General features: G+C 35.5%; 1 protein-coding gene across 1 annotated transcript; it reads left to right on the top strand.

Moving 5' to 3' along the window:
- Positions 1–26,096, top strand: LOC127878890 (uncharacterized). Its single transcript, XM_052425418.1, has 12 exons — positions 1–125; positions 1,661–1,722; positions 2,574–2,714; positions 6,926–7,080; positions 18,640–18,881; positions 19,015–19,197; positions 21,248–21,327; positions 22,781–22,986; positions 23,338–23,552; positions 23,832–24,018; positions 24,189–24,377; positions 25,706–26,096. Exons 2-8 carry the CDS (start codon positions 1,673–1,675, stop codon positions 22,905–22,907), a joined length of 978 nt encoding a protein of 325 aa, XP_052281378.1. The 5' UTR covers positions 1–125; positions 1,661–1,672; the 3' UTR covers positions 22,908–22,986; positions 23,338–23,552; positions 23,832–24,018; positions 24,189–24,377; positions 25,706–26,096.
- The last annotated feature ends 455 nt before the right edge of the window (positions 26,097–26,551 follow it).

Raw genomic sequence — 26,551 nt, forward strand, 5'->3', positions numbered from 1 at the left:
CAACTGAGGATGAAAAAGCGATCCTTGAGTCATCCTTGAGACAAGCGGAAAAGATGTTCAAATAGCAGGATTATCAGCTCCTACGTCAGTTGCACAAGAGCCGTTTTCTTCTTCATGCTTGCCAGGTAGATAGAAAAATCTGAACTAAAAGCAACTTTTAGTTTAGCTCGTCAAAATTATCCTGAAACTTATCTTTGTTCATGAACCGTTTAAAAATCGTAACGACTACTATTTTTGTTTCCGTATCAAGATCGCTTAAATGAAAACTCCACTCAGCTACGGTAATTTTGTCCTCAAAATTGTGAAACAAGTTCATCAACAAAAAGTGTGCTATGTGTGCTTTTAATATTTAATTTAGGGATGGCAACGAATACCAATTTTGGTATTCGAATATCCGGTCATCCTTCCGAACGAATATTCGGGTATTCGGTCAACATGTGTTGAAAAAAATCAACAAAATCAGCTTTGTTTACCGTACCATTACTCTATGAATTCTACTTTCGTTTTTACCGGAAGTGACTAAATATTGACACAGCGCTGCCGTCGCTAGATGTTATTGTTAAAATTGAATGAAAACACATAAGATTCACGTTTTCTTCCGTAAATGCGAGGATGCATGTTCGAGAACATGGGCGTCTCTACATGTTTGATCCTACCTTATAATTAATTGTGCTACATGTACTTTTTGTTTCTCAGTCACATTAAACATGCGTTTCTTACTCATTTATTATGCACCCCTTCGAAGAAGAGGGGATATATTGCTTTGCTCATGTCGGTCTGTCGGTCGGTCTGTCGGTCGGTCCGTCCACCAGGTGGTTGTCAGACGATAACTCAAGAACGCTTGGGCCTAGGATCATGAAATTCATAGGTACATTGATCATGACTCGCAGATGACCCCTGTTGATTTTGAGGTCACTAGGTCAAAGGTCAAGGTCACGGTGACAAGAAATAGTAAAATGGTTTTTGAATGATAACTCAAGAACGCATACGCCTAGGATCATGAAACTTCATGGGTAGATTGATCATTACTTGCAGATGACCCCTATTGATTTTGAGGTCACTAGGTCAAAGGTCAAGGTCACGGTGACCCGAAATAGTAAATTGGTTTCCGGATGATAACTCAAGAACGCATACGCCTAGGATCATGAAACTTCATGGGTAGATTGATCATGACTCGCAGATGACCCTTATTTATTTTGAGGTCACTAGGTCAAAGATCAAGGTCACGGTGACCCGAAATAGTAAAATGGTTTTCGGATGATAACTCAAGAACGCATACGCCTAGGATCATGAAACTTCATAGGTAGATTGATCATGACTTGCAGATGACCCCTATTGATTTTGAGGTCACAAGGTCAAAGGTCAATGTCACGGTGACCCGAAATAGTAAAATGATTTTCGGATGATAACTCAAGAACGCTTTTGCCTAGGATCATGACACTTCATAGGTACATTGATCGTGACTCGCAGATGACCCCTTTTGATTTTCAGGTCACTAGGTCAAAGATCAAGGTCACAGTGACAAAAATCGTATTCACACAATGGCTGCCACTACAACGGACAGCCCATATGGGGGGCATGCATGTTTTACAAACAGCCCTTGTTATATCCCTATTCTATCAATATAAAATAATGGCTATATATGTGGCACTTGTTTCAGCATGAAGAGCTCATGATGGAATATGAAATGTTAAAATCTGATATATCCACAGACCATTCTAGGTAAGTTTTCTAAACATTCTCGGCTGTTATATATATGATAGGCTGGTTAGATCATGGGATGGCGGGAAATCCATAGTTTCATGTGTTCAAAAATAATGCTTTTTCAGTGATTCAATGTCGTTCGTTGTATTCAAAATGCTGGCGTTGATTTCTTTTAATTTTTTGTTTATTTAAATTATTTTTACGTCAGTAATTAGCTAAAATGACTCATGGATAACTTCTGAAATAACTAAAGTTTTTAATTATACTCTATTTTTTAAACTTGGTATCTGAACTTGAAATATGGTGGCTTTAAACAATTACATGTTGCATAATTAGTTTAAATTTAAACTTATAAATTTATTAATAAGAACTTACCATCAATTAAAAAATACATACCCAGTTAAACAAACTTAATTTGACGCTTATCAATCAAATGTGCAAAACAGATTGTGCTTGTAATATAATGCCATCTTTCTAAGAGTTTAAACCTTTTCCAATTGTTATTTGCGACCAAGCTTTTGGTCAAGGCTCACCAAACTCGACCTTCTCATGTTTAAGTTTCAATTATTTAAACTGGAAAATGATCTTAAACAAATTAAAGAAGAATTTGAAAGTCTGCATTACATGTATTTCTTTATATACGCGGTTTATTTTCAGCATAAAAACTTTTCATTTAACGAAACATAAGAGTTTTCCTATTGTAAGTCAAATGAATAAATGTATAAGTTTAATGTATCCTAACGAGTTGCTCAAATACATGTACGAGTAAGCAACACCCTTTGCACAAGAGTCTGAATTGAACATTGGTGCGGCATCAGCGTATGATCGAAAACTGGTTCTTTGTTCATGGTGGTTAATATCGATTTCAGTGAACTTCTGCCGATAGCAAAATCCTTAGAAGAAATGAGATGTAAGATGAAAAACGAGGAAGCATTAGTGAAGGAAATGGACCTCCTACAACAAGATATAACACAGAAAGAAGAAGAAATTAAACAACTCAATTCGTTCAGGTACGAGGACAGAAACAAATGGAAACGACAGTTAATATCGCAATAAATACTGTATTAATAGCATAACGCTGTTAAATTTCGGCATGATCATTATAAATAAACAATTAGTCCCGCCATTCTTGCTCAGATACGCCCTAAACCTCAAACAAATTGCAACAGAAAATGTTTTTGTTTTTTTTGTGTTTTTAAATCATAATTGCATATAGTGTAACAGATCAAAAGTCTAGAAAAATCTAAGCTGGGGAAAGTTACAAAAAACGAGACCAAATATAGTCTAATGAAAGTATTTATTTTTCTACTTTGAAACTCCTTATAATTCGTATGTATTTAATTTCCCATCATTTTTACATAAAATATCCATGTTAACATAGCTATATCTAAATCTTTTATGACAATAACAGTAACAGAAACTATATTATCTTTTATAACACACTATTTGTCCCCTTTTTATATATAAAATTGAAAAGTGGGTGGGGTATTTCTATATGATAACACGTAGTTTTTATTGAGTAGTGTTGAATATAACAATTTAATCATCATCTTATATAGATCAATAGACTTTTACACACATACATTTGTTTAAAATATGAGATAAGAATATATATGTAAGATTTTTCATAATTATACAAATATTTATTTAAACTTTGTGTTGTATCTCTATATAAAGAGTGGGTGGGATAGTCTTTCACAAAGTAATTTCATTTCCATTTATATGAATTTTCTATATAGACAGTATTAGATAAATATATTTTCTTAAATAAGTTCATACACATTTGCTAAATGTTTAAAGATTTATAAACAATGCATTGACCTTGGGTCACAATGGTTGACGTTAACTTTTAAAAGGTCAAATATCATATTATGCAGTTGAACTGTGTAACTATTAAAAAATCTGTAAACTTGATTATTTTGTACATAATAATTTCAATAAAATTATGTTACGTACACTGATAGGTACATCTTTGAATTTAAAATAACTGCAAATTGTGTAAAACTTGCTTTAAAAGTCACAGTAACAATAATGGATATAATGACAGTTTAAACTCTAAGTTAATCTTGAAGTCTAATAATGAATTCGTCATTGTACAATTGGCGTCTCACTTATTAAACATGTGTTTAAGTCAATATCAGATTCGGTTTCGTTGAACTTCTCTACATTTGTACAGCTGATTCCACGACATCCGGAGCATCTCGCAGAACACTCTAAGCCGTTTCTCCTACATGAACATCTCTTTGTGTCACAGTGTTGTTTGCATTTGCATTTGACCATTTTTAGTAGCTTCTCGGGTGCAGCAGGTCGATCCGTTTTCTAGGGCATAAACTTATTGTCTTTCAGTTTGAATCCCCATTCAGTAGGCGAAAGGTTTTCTTCATTTTCAATCCATTCATGAACTTGGAAAAACGTTCTCATACTGTGGTATTTAGCGGCGGCAGATGTTGGTGGCAATTACTTTACCTGAACGTAGTTGTTGCTCGACATGACCTTTTGCGAAAACATCCTTAACCTCATTATGCTACCAGAATTCGTTCATCACTCACAATAACAACATCCTTGTTACTGTGTGACAAAAAATCGCAGGCATGCTTAACTACCAATCCTTTTTTAAGGAAAGTTTTTAAAGCTGCGTCTTTGCTGATCCCGATAATATGGGATGGTGTATCTCAGCCAGATAATGCTTGTAAAACTGGCAACGTTCTGGTTTGTCCGCCCAATACTTGGTCTTCTGAATATCCCATATCCGAACAACGTTTGATGTCGTTTGTTTGGCTGCTGGCATTACGACGACTGTTTTATGAGTTTACTTTATGTGATACAGGGCAATTACTAGCAAGTCCATGCCCTACCTTACGATGACAACATTGCTGGTTTCTGCAATTTGTAAAGCAGTCTTCACTATCAACACATCAGCATTCCCTTGAACGTGGTAAACATCGAACCCATTCCTCTCCAATTTTCCAGCAAGCGCAAACATGAAGTTTTGTTTGTTTTCGAAATTCTTAAAGAAAGTTTCCTACTTTGTTGATAGCTGCGCCGATTCAGTGAAATACACCTTTGCACCAGTTATACAATCAGTTCTGTTTATGTGTCGTGTCTTTTGTAGATGGACCAGATGCATATCCGTCAAATACAATGACAGCATTAGGATACCTGTTGTTGATGTATCTAACGTAAGACTCGGAAATTTCTGAAAACAACATTCCCGTTTTTCAGGATACTTGATGTAATAATGAGCCTCCATCCAGTACATATCTGTTGTTTTCATAATCAGGGTTTTCTTCGTGCATGCAGTCCCCAACATTGCAAATCGCTTCTGCAAGTTGCCATTTCTGGGACTCCCTGATATGTCCATCAGTACCGAATAGAAAAGAGGGCACACCACAAAGTTCATATGTAAAAACATCAGGTAAGTTGTCACTAAACCTTTGTGCGGCTATTGTCAACCGTTGAAAAAGAAGCTGCGGGTCAACCTTTAGTGGTTCATTATTAAAGCTTATCTGCTGTGCTGTATCTAGTGTCACTGCTTTTTGACTCTTCTTGAAGCTAATTTCGAAAGCGTTCTTTCCAGCCATTGATGATACGACTTCTTTACCTATCATTTCAGCTTTGTGTGCATTCACACTTGAATGTGATGTTACTCCTGTTTCAATATTGAAAAGAAGTTCGTCTTCTCTAAAAGGAGTACGTTCCTCTAAGTGGGAAGTCTGCGTGTCCTTCCGATCTCTTATTGATCTAGATGCTCCAACTTCTTAATGGTGTGGGCTTGTGTGAAATTCCTTTCCACAAAATGCTTGCATAGCGTTGTTAATATCAATGCACGATGGCATTGATAGAAGCCATTGTGCACGTTGGTTCTCTGTCATCCCTCTTCCACGGGTCATTCCTCCAGCACTCTTCACTACCCTCATCAAAACTTGCTCTATGACCAAGTCCGTTGACAACTCTGCCCAACATTTGTCACTGCGTCTCACTACATGATATCCTTCAATAAATGCTTTCGTACATTTGGATGGGTTCTAGACAGGTACTGCATTGTTTGTAGTTAGATATACACAGATTTCAAATAAAGGTTATGACCAGCCGCAGCAAAGAATGGTAACATTTTCTGCATAGCATGCAATCCAAGCTCCCAATGTCCAGTGCGTTCCGACGCAGTACTATAGTATATCAACCATTTCTAAGTACTGTATCCGTAAAGATGCAGTTGGGTATCGTTTAAGCTCTTTTTTAACTTAAAAGACTCCCTTTCCACCTGATCTAAAATGTCATTCTGGTACACCATGTCCGCACAATGTTTCCAGATACAAACCCTTTATAGTACTGTACTAAATCACTCATATTCAACTTCAACCCTGTGTCCCTATGTTCGATTCTTGCGTCTTTGTGTGTTACCATGTCATCGCGTTGTACCTCTCTGTGTACATCTGCAATACAAATCACCTTGCACTTCCATATCACCTTGTCCAACATCTATGTCTACACCTTCACTCACATCATCAACTTGTACTTCCATATCACCTTGCTCAACATCTATGTCTACACCTGCACTCACATCATCACCATGTACTTCCATATCACCTTGCTCAACATCTCTGTCTACTGCACTCACATCAAGAACTTGCATTTCCATATAGCCTTGTTCAACATCTCTGTCAACATATGTATCATTTTCCCCCTCTGTGTCGTCTTGTGTTGTCACTGATAAGTCACTGTGTTGTAGTTTTGAAGCATGTGTCAATGTTCATAATATCGTTGCCGCAACTCATTAAAAACAGTTTTCACACCTTACTTAGGATCGTCGGCTAATTAAAGAATCAAATTAGAAACCGTATTACATGAAAAGAAGCCGAAAACACAGTTTAGCAATATTTTTCTAACGGAAGTATGACACAAAACGAACTAAAAAGTGAATTGTGTCAAGTGTTGGCGGTAACAACTAACAAAGTGTTCAGTTTTGTTATTTCCCATACGGTAATACGGATAAATGGGGATGCATTTCTAAAAAAAATCCGTTAATTTCATCTCGTTTTCTCCAGAATTATAATACTGGTTGGGTTTAAAATAGATATTGTTATAAGTAGTATCTTTTTCCCCCGAAATTAGTTAACTGGTTTCAAAGCATAAAGCAATCCTCTTACGTTTTTACAATGTCCAAATAATTAAACAATGGACATATACCTACGTCCGTGTTTCTACCAAAATGATTGCCTAGGGCACGGGACCGCTTCAAGGAAAACGGTAACCGTCAAGACTTCATAGACCACTGGAACTACGATGCTGGCGTTGTCAGCAAACTGTTACGCGAGTTTGCCAGCAAGGTGCCGTGGGTTCGTGTCATTGAACATCCCGGATTCCACAATACGTTAGGTAGACAAGCTTAGTATTACCATATTTTCTTATACTATTTAAACTGTGGAAAAATATTTGAGCCTAATCGCTCTGTGGGAATTGGGGTTAAATGCATGTGCGTTAATTGTCGTCTCATGCATTAAGCCCCTTTTTCACAGAGCGAGGCGCATATGAAATATCTAAAAACAAATGGCATGGACATGACGGGTGCAAAGGAGGTACATCTGATATGATGGGCATTTGTCTCTTAAATCAAGAATCTTAAACATTGAATCTGACATTGTTTCAACGTAGACATTGTGTGTTTTCATGATAATGGATATAAACCATTTTCAAAAGAATTTTTCTTAAGCCCCATATTCACAGTGTTTGTATTTGGTAATAGCAATTAAAGGGATCTTTTCACGCTTTGGTAAATTGACAAAATTGAAAAAAGTTGTTTCAGATTCGTAAGTTTTCGTTTTAGTTATGATATGTGTGAGGAAACAGTAATACTGAACATTAACCATGCTATAATATAGCCATTATATGCATCTTTTGACGATTTTAAAACCTAAAAATTATAAAGCGTTGCAACGCGAAACGATTGAATAATTTGGAGAGTTCTGTTTTTGTCGTTAAATTTTTTGAAACTACGAAGATTGCTTATATAAGGTATAAAATACGCCAAGAATGTGTACACGGCGGAATAGCTCAGTAGGCTAATGCGTTTTTACTTCAGGACTCTGGCAGGACTCCAGGGGTCACTGGTTCGAAACCTGCTCCGGGCAATGTTCTTTTCCTTTTTTCTTTTTTTTTCTTGATTTTTTACTGGAGCTTTTACGATCCAATGTTTACATTTATCAATATAAAGCATTTAATGAATAAGTTAAAAAAATGCCAAAATCTGTGAAAAGGCCCCTTTAAAGGTGTCCTCTACCAAATTGTTTCAAATTATTCTTCTACACTGTTGTGACAAGCTCTATCTTAATGTGTAACTATTAATTTAACAATAAGAATTGTGTTATGTTTATGAGAACGGTTTTATCTGGATACATAATATTTCATTAACGTACTATTAGCGTTTTATGGCAATTGAACTATTCTGAACTAAATGTCGGTCCCTCGTATTTTTCTGTAATTCATGCGTTACAAATTGAAATCAATATACTAAATAATTTAAAATAATTAATTTAAATACAAATGTTTACATCAGAACCTTTGCGCTTTTGTATTAAGAGTGCACTGCTAAAACTCCAAACCGCCATAAGTTAACCTCCCACATATATATTTATAATATATATCTCTGCTATAAAAGCATAAATATGAGCCTCGTTCTATGAAAAGGGGGTTTAATGCATGTGCGTAAAGTGTCGTCCCAGATAAGCCTATGCAGTCCGTACAGGCTTATAATATTTTGAAGAAAGAGTTAACAGCTGTTCGTATTATTGTTTATCTATACATTTCTTTAAAAACAATATTTTTCATTTTTATAAAATCTTCTGCTTGGTTTCATTGCAGGAGCCAACGTCAATCTCCTCAGCAAAGATGGTTTGCATCTGACCATAGATGGAACGCACACGTTTACAAGCAACATAGAGACAGCCGTCATGTCAACACATCCAACACCGACATCCGAATATGGACCCGTGACATATAGTTCGATAGTCTGTTAAACCCAAAACAAAGTATGTGAACCGCCGCGTGATTCTAGTACCATTACGGCGACGTTGACTGAGAAGAAGCGCAAGCGTCAACGTACGTATCAGGATCCTAGCGGAACCGTATACATTGGAAAATTTGGCTGTTCCAAGAATAACAACATTCAATTACAACCAACGACTGATAGTGTTACCCGTAAAAGTGATGAGACAGTGACAGAGGCGACCAAGCCTCTATGCAAAATTCCTTCGAACATTTACGAACTTTTGGAAATTGAAGAGAGTCACGTATAAATTAGTTAATTCTGATAGATTCATGTTAATTCAGTATTTAGGTGACGAAACTAAAGTAAAAGCAACTCCACACGGAAATAGTAAATCTTCAACAACGGAATTTTTACCAACTAAGCCGTCTGTAATAGATCAAATTAAGGAAAACGTGGACAACTATACAAAAACTGCAACTTTCATTAATCGCGAATCTAGGGACAAGGCCACTTGTGGGTTAGATTTTGGACTGAATACTACGCGAAACTTGAAGCAGGTTGAAAATCATCTTTTCAAGGCGCGAAGAGAAAAACGGTTATCACAGGATGACATTTACAATTTACTAGAAAATTCGTATCATCTAGAAAATTATGTTAAACAAATTAACATTTTTCATAACTATTGTAGGCTTACCGGAAATAATGAAAGAATTCAATGAACTTTAAAAAAATTATTTTGATAAAACCCTCAAGTGCTACATAGACACAGCATATAAACTTGGAGATTTATTTGTGACTGTATTTTCGTATCAACATATTATCTTTGAAAGTTCCCCTGTTATTCCTATCGAGTTAATGCTTAGCTGTGAAAAAATCTTTGCATATGACTCTAGGGAAACCTGAAAACCAGTTCGCAAAAACCTGTCTCTCCTTAGGAAAAATAGTAAACCGCGTGTAGCGAAAAAAACGGGACAGAAAAAAACTAGGAAAACTGATTTCGATATCAATCCTGCCCCAGACTCCAATGCATCAACTACTCCAAATAAACACGAACAACATTTAATGAAAACGCCAAAAAGTTATTCGAAATTAGTTTTAAAAACTCCAAAAAGTAATAATCAAAAATCGATTTTAAAGCGTAAATTATCAATGAGTGTGCCGACAAGAAAATGTAAGAAAAGAATAACATTCGACGATGATGACAATTGCATTCCATTGGGCGCGACAAGAGATGACGAAAATGAAGAAAAAATTGAATATTGGAAAGAAAATTATAATCTAGACATCAGTGATCAAAATTTGATATTAAACAGCCACAGATGGTTAACTGACTAACATATGACCGCAGTTTTTGACATTTTACATGAACAGTTTCAAGACATAAATGGACTTCAGTCTAGTTTAAATGTTGCACATTACAATGCGAAATTGACACACTGAAACATTTCGAAAAAGATGAATAATATTGAAGGGCCTTCCATTCAGATACATCACACTGGACAGGATCATTGGATTGCTTCATATCGAGACAGTAATGGTGCCATTCATGTTTTAGATAGTCTGAAATCAAACCGGACATTAAATTTTTATGTTAAAATACAGCTGTGTAAAATTTATGGTAATTCTGACTTCAAATATATCGATGTTAATGTACCCCATATTCAACAACAAAATAATTATTCCGATTGCGGCGTGTTTGCTATTGCTTTTGTAGTAGAATTATGCTTTAACAAATATAACATTGACTTAAATTTAAGGTTTAAAGTTCCCGAAATGAGAAAACATTTGGTTGAATGTATAGAAAATGGTACTTTTCAGCCTTTTCCCAAAATTGCCAAAATGCCAAAGATGCCTACAGAGAAAACAAAAACTACTAAAACTATTTTGTATTGTTTTTGTAAGCACCCAGCGTTTTTAGATGATGTTATTAAGTGTGAAAATAAAAAATGTCCCGTTCTCTGGTTTCACACACGTTGCATTGGATTTGTACATGGGGATTGGATCTGCAAAAGCTGCAGAAAATGAACTGGTTTTGTTCTCGGACCATACGTAGGCTAAAACTGTTCATAGAAGTGTACTTTTTAGGTGAACATGTGTACGCCTACTCGTGTTACCATTTCACAACAGTTGTGTGCTTTATAAATGCATTTATTAATGTACATGTACATATATGTCATGCTACCTCGACTTATGTATTTTGTTTTAATCAACTTATTTATGATACACGTATGTGTTTTTTTGACATTATTGTATAAATGTCTGGGCATTATTATGATGTAAATAAAGTTTTGAACCTGTCTTAGTATATCATGCTATCCTCTTGGTTTCTTCTTTTAGTTAATGTAATTCAGCGGTTTGTGTAATACTTACGCTCGTCCGTATTTTAGCAGTTTGAAAATAGCTAGATAAGAGATGGGTAGGTTGGAAACAGCGAAAAACAATTATCACCTAATCATCTAATCAGCATGCGTGATAGCACACAATTTTAAGTGCATGTCTAAGCACGTTTTCTAAATAAAAATAAATAATCAATAGATTTATTTGTTATAACAGCTGTACGGCTAGACAATCCCCATAGGAAAGCCGTACGACGATAAACCTGCTACCACTTTCCATGCTACTACATACTGTTTTTGTTTTATAGTTAATTATTATTTTTTATTATTTTTTATTTAAAAAAAATAAATAAATATAAAACAAAAACAGTATGTGGTAGCATGGAAAGTGGTAGGAGGGACAGTGATTATCGTTCCTGGGGGTAGATCTTATCATCTTATCAAGCAATAAATCAATGATTCTGCACTCGATTTTGCCCGCAGAACGGCCGCATTTAGGGCCGCAGAGGCCGCAGAATAGTGATGTCCGTAATTGAACATTGAACATTTATAAAGCACATTATTTAATGAAATATTTAATGTTTCAATGGAGTTGGATTGGCCTGTAAATTAACACAGGTAGTTAGCGTGTGGCTATGATATTTATTAGTGCAAACATAATTTTGAATGATAAATAATCAAAATATAACGTTAAATCAACTTTCTGAGAAAAAAAATCACTAACAAATAAATAAATAAATAAATAAATATATATATATATATATATATATATATATATATATATATATATATATATATATATATATATAATATATATATTATAATAAGGTATCCAACTCAAGATCACCCGAAAACAGGCATAACTTCATCAAGTGTACAGCGATTTTCACAAACTCGGTCTTATAAATGCAACGCAGAAATAAATTTCCTTGCATTTGCAGAAATCTGGCAAGATATGTACATTTCCAGAAAGTAAATTCATTTCTGCGTTTAATAAGACTGAGTTCGTGCACAACTGATGATGGTATGGCTGTTCAAAGCAATGCACCTCGCTTTCGGGTCATTTTGAGTTAAATACATATGATAGTGATTTTTTTTTCAGAAAAGTTGATTTTTCGTTACAATTTGATTATTAATAATTAAAAATGAGTTTTTCGCTAATAAATATCATAGCCACACGCTAACACATGTGTACATTAAATAAAAAGGCATAAGAAACCAGGTACCGTAAAACACTTCTTATTTTACGTTGCCTAAAAAGCATTTAAAGGGGCCTTTTCACAGATTTTGGCATATTTTAAAGTTTGTCATTAAATGCTTTATATTGATAAATGTAAACATTGGATCCTAAAAGCTCCAGTAAAAAATCAAGAATAAAATTAAAACAAGGAAAAAAAAAGTAGCCGGTACCTGGGCTCGAACCAGAGTCCTGGAGTTAGTCTGAAGTAAAAACGTATTAGCCCTCTCGGTTATTCCGCCGCATATACACAGAGTAAGTATTTAATACCGTATATAAGCAATCTTCGTAGTTTCGTAAAGTTAAACGACAACAACAGAACTCTCCAAATTATTCAATCGTTTCGCGTTGCAACGCTTTATAATTTTTAGGTTTTCAAATCGTCAAAAGATACATATAATGGCTATATTGGACTATGTTAAATGTTCAGTAATACTGTTTCCCCACAAATATCATAACTAAAACGAAAATTTGCGAATCTGAAACAACTTTTTTCAATTTTGTCAATTTACCAAACCGTGAAAAGATCGCTTTAAAAATCGAGTACGAGGCTGTGTACATACAGTGTCAATTGAACGCTGTATATAAACAAAGTGAGCAAAATAGGTTTAATGTATTTTGTTACGGATTTTTTGGCAAAGGAAATTTGTTCACTATGAAAATGGAGGTAAAATAAACTTATGGCCATTGGAGGTAAAATAAACTTTTGGCCATTATTCAATTTGTTTGCCTGTTTAGAACGCATTTCATTCAAATATTTTGTTCTCAGTTGTAAAAAGATAGTTTGCAATACACAATTCCGGTTTTCGTCTCCAGGATGTCAAAATCTAGCGCGTGTAGTTATTCCAAACTGACAATCCACGAACTTACGCTATCCACGAACTTAGACTTTGCAACGATATTGAGCACAAAAATATCACAGATTAAATTAACTTCATGAGGTATAAATTTGAGATACATTTAAATGTTGACATTCTGTGCTTTAGATGGAACTTGAGCACTATTTCATTTATTAATTTAGAATTTTTGACTGATAACTATTAGTTTATTGTAGTGTGATATACGGACATGTACTGCCAGTAACGCCCTTCAAAGTCTTGCGACTTATTTCCAAAGGGGTATATATCATGTTACTTTCAATATTTATTTAGAAATATTATAAATGTTAACCAAATGAAATGATGTATCTATTGCAATCAACTAAATATGAAAAATCTACAAAAAGTTCTTAACATCTTGGCCAAGGCAGCCATTTTCCCGGAATCAGAGAGCGATATGTGAATGTTGCATCCGAAGCGTTTGCCTCAAAATCTTGTGACGTTATACATCTTGATACAATTGTTACTAATTATTGTTAACACGTTATTTTCGCGAGCAATCAGTTTTGGATATTGGTTAAGAAAACATCAAAATAAGCCATCCATTGTCTCAAACGATTTTTAGATAAACGTGTCAATTACGTCTTCGCTAATAGCCCCCAATCCCCGCAGTTCGCTAGTTAATTTTTCGCGAGTTTAAACAAAACAATAATGCCAATTATCAAAGCAGGCCCCTTGTTTGTAACCACTAAGGTACTGATGTATTGCTTTCTTTGTTTGTTGACACGTTATTTAGTACCGTCGTTGGTGCGGCATGTTGGTCTAACTACTAAACTTGGCGTCAGCGTAAGTTGGCAGTATGCCGCGCTCAAAACGTTATATCGTATGAATTATTGCATGAAAAAAGCATAATATATTTTTTTACCAGACTAAAAGTTTTCTCCTAAAATGTAACCGTTTAATACTGGTTGTGGTATAATGGTAATACCATTGCCAGTCCGTACAGGCTAACTCCGTTAACCTAAGGCCTATTGAACAGACTAACTCGAGTTATATCAGGTTACGAAATTACCCGCACATAACTTTTACTGGTAAAAATTAATGCGGGTAATCTCGTACACTTTTATTTTACATATTACTAAAACAATAATACGATTTTAACATATATGTTGAGCTTTAAAAGAAAAAAAAATATTTCATAAAATAATTTTTAACACACAACCTCGCACACAATTCATTACAACAAAGATAATCTTATTACCGTTGGAGTTGTCGTTTCTGAGCGCTTGCTGATGATGCGGGAGAAAGCGGGAATTTTAAAATTTCGCGCCAAATACGTATGCAGCCAATCGGATTTAGACAGTTACGTCATCGGCAATCGATTTCACGAAGCGCACATTTAAACAAGCGAAAATAGGACTATAATCGATATGGCGTAATTCAGTGTTGTGTAAACAAACTAAGGTTGACTTTTTTATGCCCCCATTTCGAAGAAAAGGGGGTATATAGTTTTCGCACTGTCCGTCGGTCGGTCGGTCACACTTTTCGTGTCCGCTCTCTAATTCATCCGATCTTTACCAAACTTGGTCAGAAGTTGTATCCAGACAATATCTAGGTCAAGTTCGAATATGGGTCATGCCGGGTCAAAAACTAGGTCACGGGGTCACTTAGTGCATTTCAAGGATTTAGCATGGTGTCCGCTCTCTAATTGAAGTAGTTTTCATCTGATCTTTACTAAACTTGGTCAGAAGTTGTATCAAGACAATATCTAGGTCAAGTTCGAATATGGGTCGTGCCGGGTCAAAAACTAGGTCACGGGGTCACTTAGTGCATTTCAAGGATTTAGCGTGGTGTCCGCTCTCTAATTGAAGTAGTTTTCATCTGATCTTTACTAAACTTGGTAAGAAGTTGTATCAAGACAATATCTAGGTCAAGTTCGAATATGGGTCATGCCGGTTCAAAAACTAGGTCACGGGGTCACTCAGTGCATTTCAAGGATTAAGCATGTTGTCCGCTCTCTAGTTTATGTGGCTTTCCGATTTATTTTGATATTCTAAGACATTTTTATGCCCCCGAAGGAGGGCATATAGTGATCGGACTGTCTGTCCGTCACACTTTGCGTTAAGATTTCGAAAAATGCTCATAACTTCTATGTCGCTTCAGATAGCAATTTCATATTTGGCATGCGTGTGTATATGGACAAGGCCTTTCCATACGCACACAAATTTTGACCCCTGTGACCTTGACCTTGAACTTAGGGTCCGCGTTTAGGTTTCAAAATCTGCGTTTAGGTTTTCGAAAAAAGCTCATAACTTCTACCAAGCGTTTATAGAGGGCATTAGTCATCCTATGGTGACAGCTCTTGTTTATTTATTGAAATATTAATTAGATCTATTTCTTTGTTTTAATTTGATTTAATCAAAAACGTAAAAGCGATAGACAATTAGAAAGTAAGTCACGTTTATTAAACCAATCTTGGGTCATAATGAATGGCATGTAAATCACGATGTAAACGGATAATGCACCAAAATAAAAGAAATACTATAAATCAGACCAGTATAAAGTAAATAAAGCTTGATTTTGATAACACAACTTAGGCTTTCAGTAAGTGTACCAGAATTTCCTACTAATTTTCCAGCTTCACGTTATTATTATGAATTGACATAGTAGAAATATACAATGTACGAATATGAATGAACTCTAAAAGAACGACAATGTTAATTACATCAACATCTACAATCATACTCCCATTATTAGAGAATAAACTTATTTACCTAGTGTCTCAATGAGAAAGATATGAATGTCGCCCTACTCGAACATTGGCCATTTGGTCGGTTCATTTTTCCAACAACCCGTATGTAATTTATACGGATATTTCAATTAGTCAAAATATTTTAATTTTCTGGTCATATTAGGCTTTCGAAGTGCAATCTAACCATTTATAACAGTCAAAAGACATTTCAAACACCAACTACAGCACAATTAATTACTTATCAACTTCCAAATAGGAATGCAATTGACATGACGCCTTACATTAAACACGCTCTCAAACGCTTGCGCGCTTACCGAAATCGAACCCGTTATTACGTGTAATGGTGGTATTTGCAATAAATTAACACTTCACCGGTATTTACCCATGTTATAAACAAAATTTTACCGAAACATTCCCCCCTACCCGTGTATTTGACACGAAATAGCGCTTTATAACTGGGAATTCGGTGAAGTTTTACGCGCTTTCTGACGCCGGGTGGGTACCTCAATCCCACATGTTATTGCGTATAAAAGTGATATTAATCATAATAAACATTGCTTATGGGACATTTATCAATCACTATAATTTAAAGCGCAAAAACAACACAGTAAGTTTGGACATTGTCTGATATAAATTAGCGTTGTACAAAATGGAATACGGTCAGGCTATTATATATTAATAAGGCTACCAATATCAGACGCTCGCGCAGGTACCGACTTCCCCGAAGTTACCGCATTTATTGGTTAACCAATATCAGTAATAATAACTCTTTTACAATAGCATTTATCGATAAGTCTTTATTAAAATAATAACAAAATGGTTTTCACTTGTTTCTGACACACACAGAAACGCGATTTTTAACGGAGATTGCGTAAAGTTACACGAATTGGGTACCAAAATTCTCAATTATTTTACATGCACACGTGACATAATACATACTTAATAATGCTTAGTTATTGCTTATATGACATTTCAAGTTTGTGAAATAAATTAATGTTCTATAAAGGGGATCTCGGTAATTCTTGAAGCTTCCACTTGGTCTTGTCAAGACCGCATTGCCGCGTTGGAAATGGTATAAATTTAATTCACCTAACTTATCTATCTGGATACCAAATGTCGGAGTTGCATTAACCCTTTTTACACCGTTTTTGCCATATTTCATTTCCGTTTTTTAATCCGAACAAAATAAACGAAACTCGTTTAAAAAATGAGATCTAGGCGTTCGAGCTCCTAGTGTGGATTAAAAGCGTTTATTGGTGACACCACATGAGTGCAAATGTGTAGTTACCGTTAATAAGATTATATATCACGTGTCACCTTCAAATAACATGTATGATGTCAATTAAGTGCATTACTATCAGAGTAATAAAACACAGCATGAATTAGGCTTTATGCTGTGTTTTATTTCTCTTTAAGTAATGCAGATGAACCTCGCTTCTGACCTAGTAACTGATAAAACTATTTAAAAAAAGTGAAATATTATGTGATAATCAGATCGATAACATAAACTATTTAAATTTGCTAGTATATCCGATAAAAATATATTATAATTGTCTTTGACAGTGTTGACGTTCAGTTGGTCGTGGTGACGACCGCATGTATTTATACATGTCTTACACTTCTCAAGATCTCTTTTCGGCTTTGGAAACGATATAAATTAAATGTCACCAACTAATTTTTCAGTATATTAATTGTCCGAGTTACATAATCCCCATTGACACCGTTCAACTATTTTTAATCGTTTTTTTAAAGAGGAAAACAAAAGAAACTCGTTGGAATAAAAGTGAACCTAAACATGTAGCTTGTCTAGAAAATGGCGGACAGGTCTTTGCTAACGAGTGCGCCCGATTAATCGATCGCTGATTGGTGGATCAATTCTAGTGGGCGGAGCGATCATAGATAAGGCGTCATGTCAATTGGCGAAATGCCAGCAGAGATAGCTCAATCAGCGTTGTTAATCAACAACGAAAGTCCGATTTACGGCCCTTGACAGACCAGATTACAGGACTACCGCTGGGATTGACTTGTCAAGCTTTTGTCCAAGGGCTTGGGTAAGATTATTTCACAAAAGCAAACCGTCATGTTATGCAACTAAGTTATCACATGTAATGTAAAATGCATGACCAGAGTAGGGCGTATAAATAAAAGAATTACAGATTACTGCCCATCATTTTGTAATATATCACGTGAGGCTAACACTAAAATAATGGCGAGGCATTTAAATTTTGAACGGTCGAGGAATAATCATTTTTCTTTACTTTCTGTGCAAAACATGTGATTGAATTGAAATAATACCGATACAATTATTAAATGTTCTATTGATGACGTCATCGAACTGCATTGAACTACTTATATTCAGGCTTTTGTGAATAAATATACAGTGTGCGATGATAAAGATGAAAAAGAAAGTATTTTTTCTTATGAAATTGTCTGTTTTGAGTATTTGTTCGTATTAAATTGTCTATTATGTTTAAATTGAGTCATTTGTAGATAAATTGATGGCTTGATAGCTAATCTCTAATAGCACCCTACATTGTTTGACATAAACACTACTGACCTGATAAATATAAATATATATAAATAAAAAAAAAATATATATATAGTTCTACAAAATCTGTTTTGTTTTATAATATATAGATATTTATATTATAAAACGAAGTCGCTTCTAGCCGTTTATAAATTAAAACGCTTTGAATAAATTTATCGTATCTTTCGACCTCTCGGTCTTCTTCAGCGGCATTTATTTGTGAAGCATATCATGTTAAATTGACGTTATACGGTATTGTTAGACGTTATAATTACTTTAGGGAGGCGACCGGAAAGCAGTGTCATTTTGCCGTTGGCATCAACGTATGACGACCTGAAGAGGAAGGCTAACGAGCTGTTCCCTGTACTGGACGGGATGGCCTTCGACCTAGTAGAGGGGAAACGGGGCAATAAGTTGTTGCCTTTGGATGCCAGTACAACACTTGGTGCGATAAGAAGCAGCAACCGAGGAGCAGAGTTCGTCCGTCTTTGGGGTTTGCCAGATACATATATATCGACAGAGGTTAGCATAAATATCAACCATAATATAAATAACGAGCTATTAATGAATTATAGTGTGCGTATAGACGGCCGTTTTATCAATATTTGGATGGACATGCAACATATTTACGAAATAATATTATTTTACACAACAGAACGCAACCATGTGGCCAGATGACAGGACTGAGCCGTCGATGGACACCAGCCCCATTCCGGACATGGAGACTTCGGCTTCGTTGGGCGCTTCGTCTTCACAAGTGGCAACCTACCCGATTGAAGCCGAAGACCGAGTAGAGGATGAAGTCAGTTTTATTCTCCGGGTGGACAAACCTTTCGAGGTAAACCTTGCTTAATATAAATAATAGCTTTCTTTTCTATAATAGTTTAATCCATTTCTATCAATCGTTCAATCTGCATAAATTCATAATTTAAATTAGATCTTTGTGGAAACATGCGAATTTAAACAGAAATTTCAAATACATTGCTACACACATGGTTAAAAAGTTGTTTTGAAGTATCATTGGTCAAGAGTGAAATATTGTGAGTTGGTGTAATATTAATTCTTTAAATATTTTTTAGCTCATCTATTTTTTGAAAAAAGTGAGCTATTGTCATCACCTTGGCGTCGGCGTCGGCGTTGGCGTCGGCATCCGGTTAAGTTTTGCGTTTAGGTCCACTTGGTACACTTACTTACTATCATTAGGGGACTGGGCAGGCAAAGTTAGATAACTCTGGCATGCATTTTGACAGAATTATGTGCCCTTTTTATACTTAGAAAATTGAAAATTTTGGTTAAGTTTTGTGTTTAGGTCCATTTTATTCCTTAAGTATCAAAGCTATTGCTTTCATACTTGCAACACTTACTAACTATCATAAGGGGACTGTGCAGGCAAAGTAATGTAACTCTGTCTGGCATTTTGACAGAATTATGTGCCCTTTTTATACTTAGAAAATTGAAAATTTGGTTAAGTTTTGTGTTTAGGTCCACTTTATTCCTACAGTATCAAAGCTATTGCTTTCATACTTGCAACACTTTTTAACTATCATAAGGGGGCTGTGCAGGCAAAGTTATGTAACTCTGACTGGCATTTGGACGGAATTATGGGCCCTTTATACTTAGAAAATTGAAAATTTGGTTAAGTTTTGTGTTTTGGTCCACTTTACCCCTAAAGTATCATAGATATTGCTTTCATACTTGGAACACTCGCAAACTATCATAAGGGTACAGTAAAAGGACAAGTTGCATAACTCTGGTTGTCATTTTTACGGAATTATGGCCCTTTTTTGACTTAGTAACTTTGAATATATTTTAAAATTTTGTGTTTCGATCCATTTTACTTCTAAAGTATCAAGGCTATTGCTTTCAAACTTCAAATACTTTCATGCTATCATGAGGTTACTGTACCTGGCAAGTTGAATTTTACCTTGACCTTTGAATGACCTTGACTCTCAAGGTCAAACTATTAAATTGTGCTAAAATTGCCATAACTATTTAATTATGATTAGATTTGATTGATACTTTGACAAAACTACTCTTACCTGACATACCACAATAGACTCCACCCAAACCATCCCCCGTGCCCCCCCTCCCCCCGAATTCCCCCCCTATTTATTTTTTTAAGATCATCTCATAAATGACCACCACACCCTCAAACTATACCCCCACCCCCCACCCCACCCCCAAAATATTTTTTTTTGAAACGGTTATAAAACACAAATATTTTTTTTTATTATTTAATTTTTGAAATACCGACCAACCGTCGCACCCAAGAATCCCCTCCCTCCCACCCCCCACCCCTTCCGATTTTTTTTTGCATTTTTTTTCGCATTTTTGGAAGATTATGTAATAAATGTCCACACCCCCGCACTATACACCCCTCTTCACTCCACCCCTCCCTCCTTTGTGATTGAAATTGAGAGTCCCTTCACCTTTAAAAAGAAAAAATAGATGAGCGGTCTGCACCCGCAAGGCGGTGCTCTTGTTTTTAATGTTAATATTGCCTTATTAAAACGAAGCGTTATAAGATTTATCTGACAAACGCATTGCTGTTCGTTTGCCTTGTTAGAATTGTCTGTAATTACAATGTAAAACAAACATCGATTATATTTACATAAACTGCTATTTATTTATATGGAAATACATGGCTTTAAAGGATTCAAGTTTAATTGGTGTTTAAGTTGTGTTTATTGTATTGTTATTAACAAATGTTTTTTCTCATAAGTGGCTGAATAGACAGGACAATAGGCTACATGCTATTTGTCGTACGTGTAGTGCTATGGTAGTCATTGTTTCGGTACAGTATCATATACACACTGTCACTTAAACAATATAATGAATGCTAAATTAAATGCGGATTGAACTGCACGAACATACAAATATTGTTTCAGGAGCACAGCCCTGGTTATGTGGAAGCCGGAACTCCAACAGTGCTGTTTCGTCGCACAAATGGTGTCATCGATATTGCAAGGTAATGCAGAAACAACTGTAGGATGTACATGTATACGCACTAAATATATATTATTTTTACTGTCATGAGCAACATTTCATAAATTCAGTTTTTGACTCCAAATTTTGTTCGCGTTACGGACGTTAAACCGTTAAAATTCTTTAGAAAGTCACAATTTCAATTCAATTTTTACAACGGTAACTATAATGATAACGGCGCAGTATATAAAGCACATATTTTCCCTAAATCAATCTGAAATTGAAATTTTGTATACCTCGCAATTAATGTTGCTATATATTTCCTTGTATGAGACGTTAAATAAATGACGTATTTATATATAATACTATATTAGGTACCCCTTTATACCTTAATTCGTGTTAATATCGGATAAAAAAGGGTATGGAGATACATGTATTTAAAGTTGGTACCCCATGACCTATTTCTAAATCAGAGACCCCGTAACTGGCGATATGTGTGAATTACTAGTATATATATATGCTTACAATGAAATGTTTACAATGAAAATTACGTCGGTTAAGTATATGTTATTGTGTTTGTTATCGCTGTTCGATAACAAACATTAATTTATTTAATATTTGGATTTGTGTTTTGACGATAGAGTTTGTTTGAAGACAATGTTAAGTACAGATGGGGAAAGTTGATTGTTAATCCAGTTATTAAATAAACCATATGGGTTAATAAACTAAACCGGTGGACAAATTTGAACAATACTGCGATGTCATTGGTCAAATATAAATCCGAACATGAAAGCCAGCTACAAAGCAGCAAAAACCTTTTAATTGTACATGTGGCATAACTTTCACTACGTTTGGAATAAAAATATACGCCAAAATATCATCATGGATCCAATTGGAATTCACCAGGTAAATGTATTTTTTCTGAAGATACGTACTTACATTGACGTTTCATATACATGTTATGCGATTTTTCCGTGCTCGAAAAAAGTCTGCATTTTTCTTATAAATAAGATATAACAAATATCTAAAATAAGAAAATAATAATATGCATATTTACAAATTGTTTGTAAAAGCGAGACTTGACGAGGAACTTTTTCGATAAAATATTTGGTAAAACTTATGTTATAAGATATAAGTTTATTACCAATATTAACAGTTTTCATCTTATTTATTGCCGTCTAGTAGCCCCCATAAGGTGTACTGAAATGGTTAGTACCATTTTACTTTTGTTTTCACAATTATATGGCTTTAATAATATGGAGCGAACTGGATATTTAGTATCATTAATCAACTTGAAAACTTAAGTTGCATGTGTAAGCACACTTAGCGATAATCATTTTGTTACCCATGTTGTGTTCAACCAAAATAAATAAACTCAGAAGCAGTCTAATCTATTATAAACTCGTTAAATATATTTTCTTTCAGGGAAACCATTTTAACCGAGGAAGTAAGGGAGCGTCTTAAAATCCACAGCGCTGCTGTTTTTTTTTTTATAGATCTTCAGATGATCTGTTCCTCATGGAAGTTCGACGAGGTTCCGCTCTGAAGGATGCACTAGGTCTAGTTCTGATATCACAAGGGGACCTGGCAAGCCCGCTGAGGATTCGGTTCATCGGAGAGTAGGGTGTCGACCTGGGAGGTTTGCGGCGCGAATTTTGGAGTCTGATTGTTCACCAGTTGACACACAGTTCGTTAGTGAAAGGTAGGTAATCGGCCTATAACACTGCTGACTTCAAAGTTTTACATTATATTTGTAGTACTTTAACCCTCAATTTGAAGAAATTAAGTAATTTGTTGGCCTAAAATGTTCTGATAGTTCATGTCAATGCTACTTACCACTTTAACGTCATACCAGACACGAAGATTGCTTCTTATAAGCATTTATTAAATTCAGAACAATATTTATTAGCAAATCGCATATATGACAACTGTGTGTAGAAAATGGCGTAACTAAAACAAGATTGAACTACCAAAAATCGCTTATTTAATCGAGTATACATATTTGTGCATATACATTTATTTTTAAGATAGCTAGTTACTCGTAATTTTACAGGAAAGTCGAGTCGACTGACATTTCAAAAGAATTACGTGGAGGGAAAGAAAAGAAACTACTTCCACTTAGGCCAGCTGGCGGCGCTGTCAATTTTACAAGATGGGCCCGGCTTTCCCGTCTTCGCCGACGCCGTGGTCAGTTACATAACAGGGCAGCGCGACGCAGCTGTCAACAAGGAGGACATTGACGACCGCATCGGAAGCGTCATTGAGCAGGTATGACAATATGCTAATCCAATTATTGCAACGTTGTTACATTTATTAATGAGAATGTTGCATCTGATAGAGATTTTGTGTGCAAAAATTACTAAGCAGGTACGACAATACCCTAGTCTCGTTATTGCTAAGTTGTCACGTGTTATTTATAAGAACGTTACACCTGATACAGATTTTGTGTGCAAAATGACAATACACGAATCCGGAGATTTGTAATAATTTGTTGTTTTTTACTTTCCATTATACCCACATTACAATAACCTCCACACTGTTTTGTAGATGAGAGCCACGTCTGACTTAGTCCAACTCCAGCAGCTCTTCAGTTCAAATGCAATCGATGCCCTGGATGTCGGCTTTGTTGTGCCGTCGACGTCATTCAGGCGTGAGCACATTGCGCTGTTAGAGGGTGTATTTGCCGAAGATCTGGTATCGTCGTGTAGGGAGGAGCTTGACCAATTTATTGAAGGTATTATGTCTTTAAATTAATACCTGACTCTTGAACTTAAACCGGATAGATATCCATCAGTGTTGAATGTGCTGAATTTGTACAACTGTGTACGCTCGCAATGTGTAATTATATTCTATTTTGAGGCTAATTATATTATGAACTATACGTACAAAACAATCTGTTTGTAGGCTTGAGGACCCACGACGTTCTGCAGATGATAACGTCGAATGCTTGGCCGCTTCTGAGTGGTCGCCTGCGACCTGTAATTGCGGCTGCGATGAGAAGCTTGCTGCGTTTTAAATACCGGGACGGAAATCTGAGACAAGGAGATCAAGCCACGGCACAGGCTTTCCTTGCCTTCCTGCAGGCAACGAAATGTACATTGAACCATAATTCAGATGCTTCATATAGATAATTCTAAGATAACAATACATGAAATAACATTGCAGACTTAGCATAGATATGTCCACCTACCGATACTTTAGATTTTTATGTCCCCCACTATAGTAGTGGGGGACATATTGTTTTTGCCCTGTCTGTTGGTTGGTCTGTTGGTTGGTTGGTCTGTTGGTTGGTTGGTCTGTTGGTTGGTTGGTCTGTTGGTTGGTTGGTTTGCGCCAACTTTAACATTTTGCAATAACTTTTGCTATATTGAAGATAGCAACTTCATGCTTGGCATGCATGTGTATCTCATGAAGCTGCATATTTTGAATGGTGAAAGGTCAAGATCAAGGTCATCCTTCAAGGTCAGACGTCAAATATATGTGGCCAAAATCGCTCTTTTTGTGAATACTTTTGCAATATTGATGATAGCAACTTGATATTTGGAATGCATATGTATCTCATGGAGCTGCACATTTTGAGTGGTGAAAGGTCAAGGTCAAGGTCATCCTTCAAGGTCAGAGGTCAAATATATGTGGCCCAAATCGCTTATTTTATGAATACTTTTGCAATATTGAAGATAGCAACTTGATATTTGGCATCCATGTGTATCTCATGGAGCTGCACATTTTGAGTGGTGAAAGGTCAAGGTCAATATCATCCTTTAAGGTCAAATATATGGGTCAAAATTGCGCATGTTATGTCACTTCTGCAATATTGAAGCTAGCAATTTTATATTTGAAATGCGTGTGTATCTCAAGAACCTGCACATTTTGAGTTGTGAAGGGTCAAGGTCAAGGTCATCCTACAAGGTCAAACGTCATATAGGGGGACATTGTGTTTCACAAACACATCTTGTTAAAGTTCCGGTTTACTTATTATCAACGTTGCCGAATATAAACTTGAAGTGGAGCTACCAGTCTTTGCATTAAAAAAGCGGTTTATTTACACGTGATGTAAGCGTTTTAGTTCATAGGACACATTTATTATTTGTTTGATAAATTACTTAACAACAATTTATGTCCGATGTCGTAAAACAGTCCTAGTACTTGTTAAAATTAATCATGGAAACATTCATGAACATGTATTCGCAAAACATGGAATACAAAATCACAACGTGTTTATGTACATGAATCCATACAGAGAACAAAAATGTTGAACTTATTTAGTTTTCATAAAATATACACAAGTCCCTTTACAGTCCGACAAACCGACAATGCGCGCCACAATGTTTTAACTTTTGAAAAAAAGACATTGTCTGTTTGTCGGGAGCGATAAATATTGATAATATGCATAATTGTAATGGTGTTTTTTTTCTTTCTAGGAACAGCTGCCACGGTGAACGACATACGGTTATTACCGAGCGACGTTCTGATGTGGTTAACTGGAGCAACCGGGATACCTGCAGCCGGCTTCCACAAACTCATTGACGTGGAATTCCGGACACACAACAGGGTCAACACATGCGCCCTGGTTCTGACTTTGGCCCCTGTGGACCTAGCCACTCCCGACGAAATCGTGCAGTACTTCTGTGAACGTCAATGGTCAATAGTTAATTTGTGGAACGTAATTAACATTTCTGGATATTTTTTTGTAGTCGGAGTCCATTTCAACCAAGATTGCATTTCAGCAATGTTGACCCATTTTTAAGTTCGTTTTTTTTTGTATAATTTATTATTATCGTATTATGACTGAATAAACACGTGTTCAACGATGTTTTTTTTACTTATTTTCTTTGTATATTCATAAAAGGTGTTTTGAGTGAATAACTATAACTAAAATGCACTGTTAAAGAAAAAATAGCTTCAATTGATTATGTATTGAATAAATGGCTAACAATAATCAATATGCTTATGAAGAAGTGTGATTCAAACACATTACCTATGAACTATACTAGAATGTTTTGGCTAATCAGTTCTTTTATGATCTGATCATAGCGGATAATGATTTCTTACCACCTTTTTTTCGTGTCAGTGTGCATTTGCACCTTTTTTCCAATTCAGTGTTTTATTCCTGACATTTTATTGCAGTATCTAACGATCAATTTACCAAAACAATCTAGGTTTTATGTGTAAACTTGAGTTGATATATAATTGTGTTATTAGCATGTTTGATATTTCGATGTTTTAAAAGAAAGGGGGATAACTTGGAAGTGCTTACTTACAAAGGA

The sequence above is a fragment of the Dreissena polymorpha genome, chromosome 4 (assembly GCF_020536995.1).
Source record: "Dreissena polymorpha isolate Duluth1 chromosome 4, UMN_Dpol_1.0, whole genome shotgun sequence".
In the NCBI taxonomy this organism is placed as follows: Eukaryota; Metazoa; Mollusca; class Bivalvia; order Myida; family Dreissenidae; genus Dreissena; species Dreissena polymorpha.

What these genes read in the sequence shown, in the direction of transcription:
- LOC127878890 (XM_052425418.1), top strand. Translation starts at nt 1,673, where the DNA reads ATGATGGAATATGAAATGTTAAAATCTGATATATCCACAGACCATTCT. An exon ending in AAACAACTCAATTCGTTCAG is followed by an intron (nt 2,715 to 6,925) that starts GTACGAGGACAG and finishes ATGATTGCCTAG; the next exon opens with GGCACGGGACCGCTTCAAGG. An exon ending in GGTGTCATCGATATTGCAAG is followed by an intron (nt 21,328 to 22,780) that starts GTAATGCAGAAA and finishes TTTTTTTTATAG; the next exon opens with ATCTTCAGATGATCTGTTCC.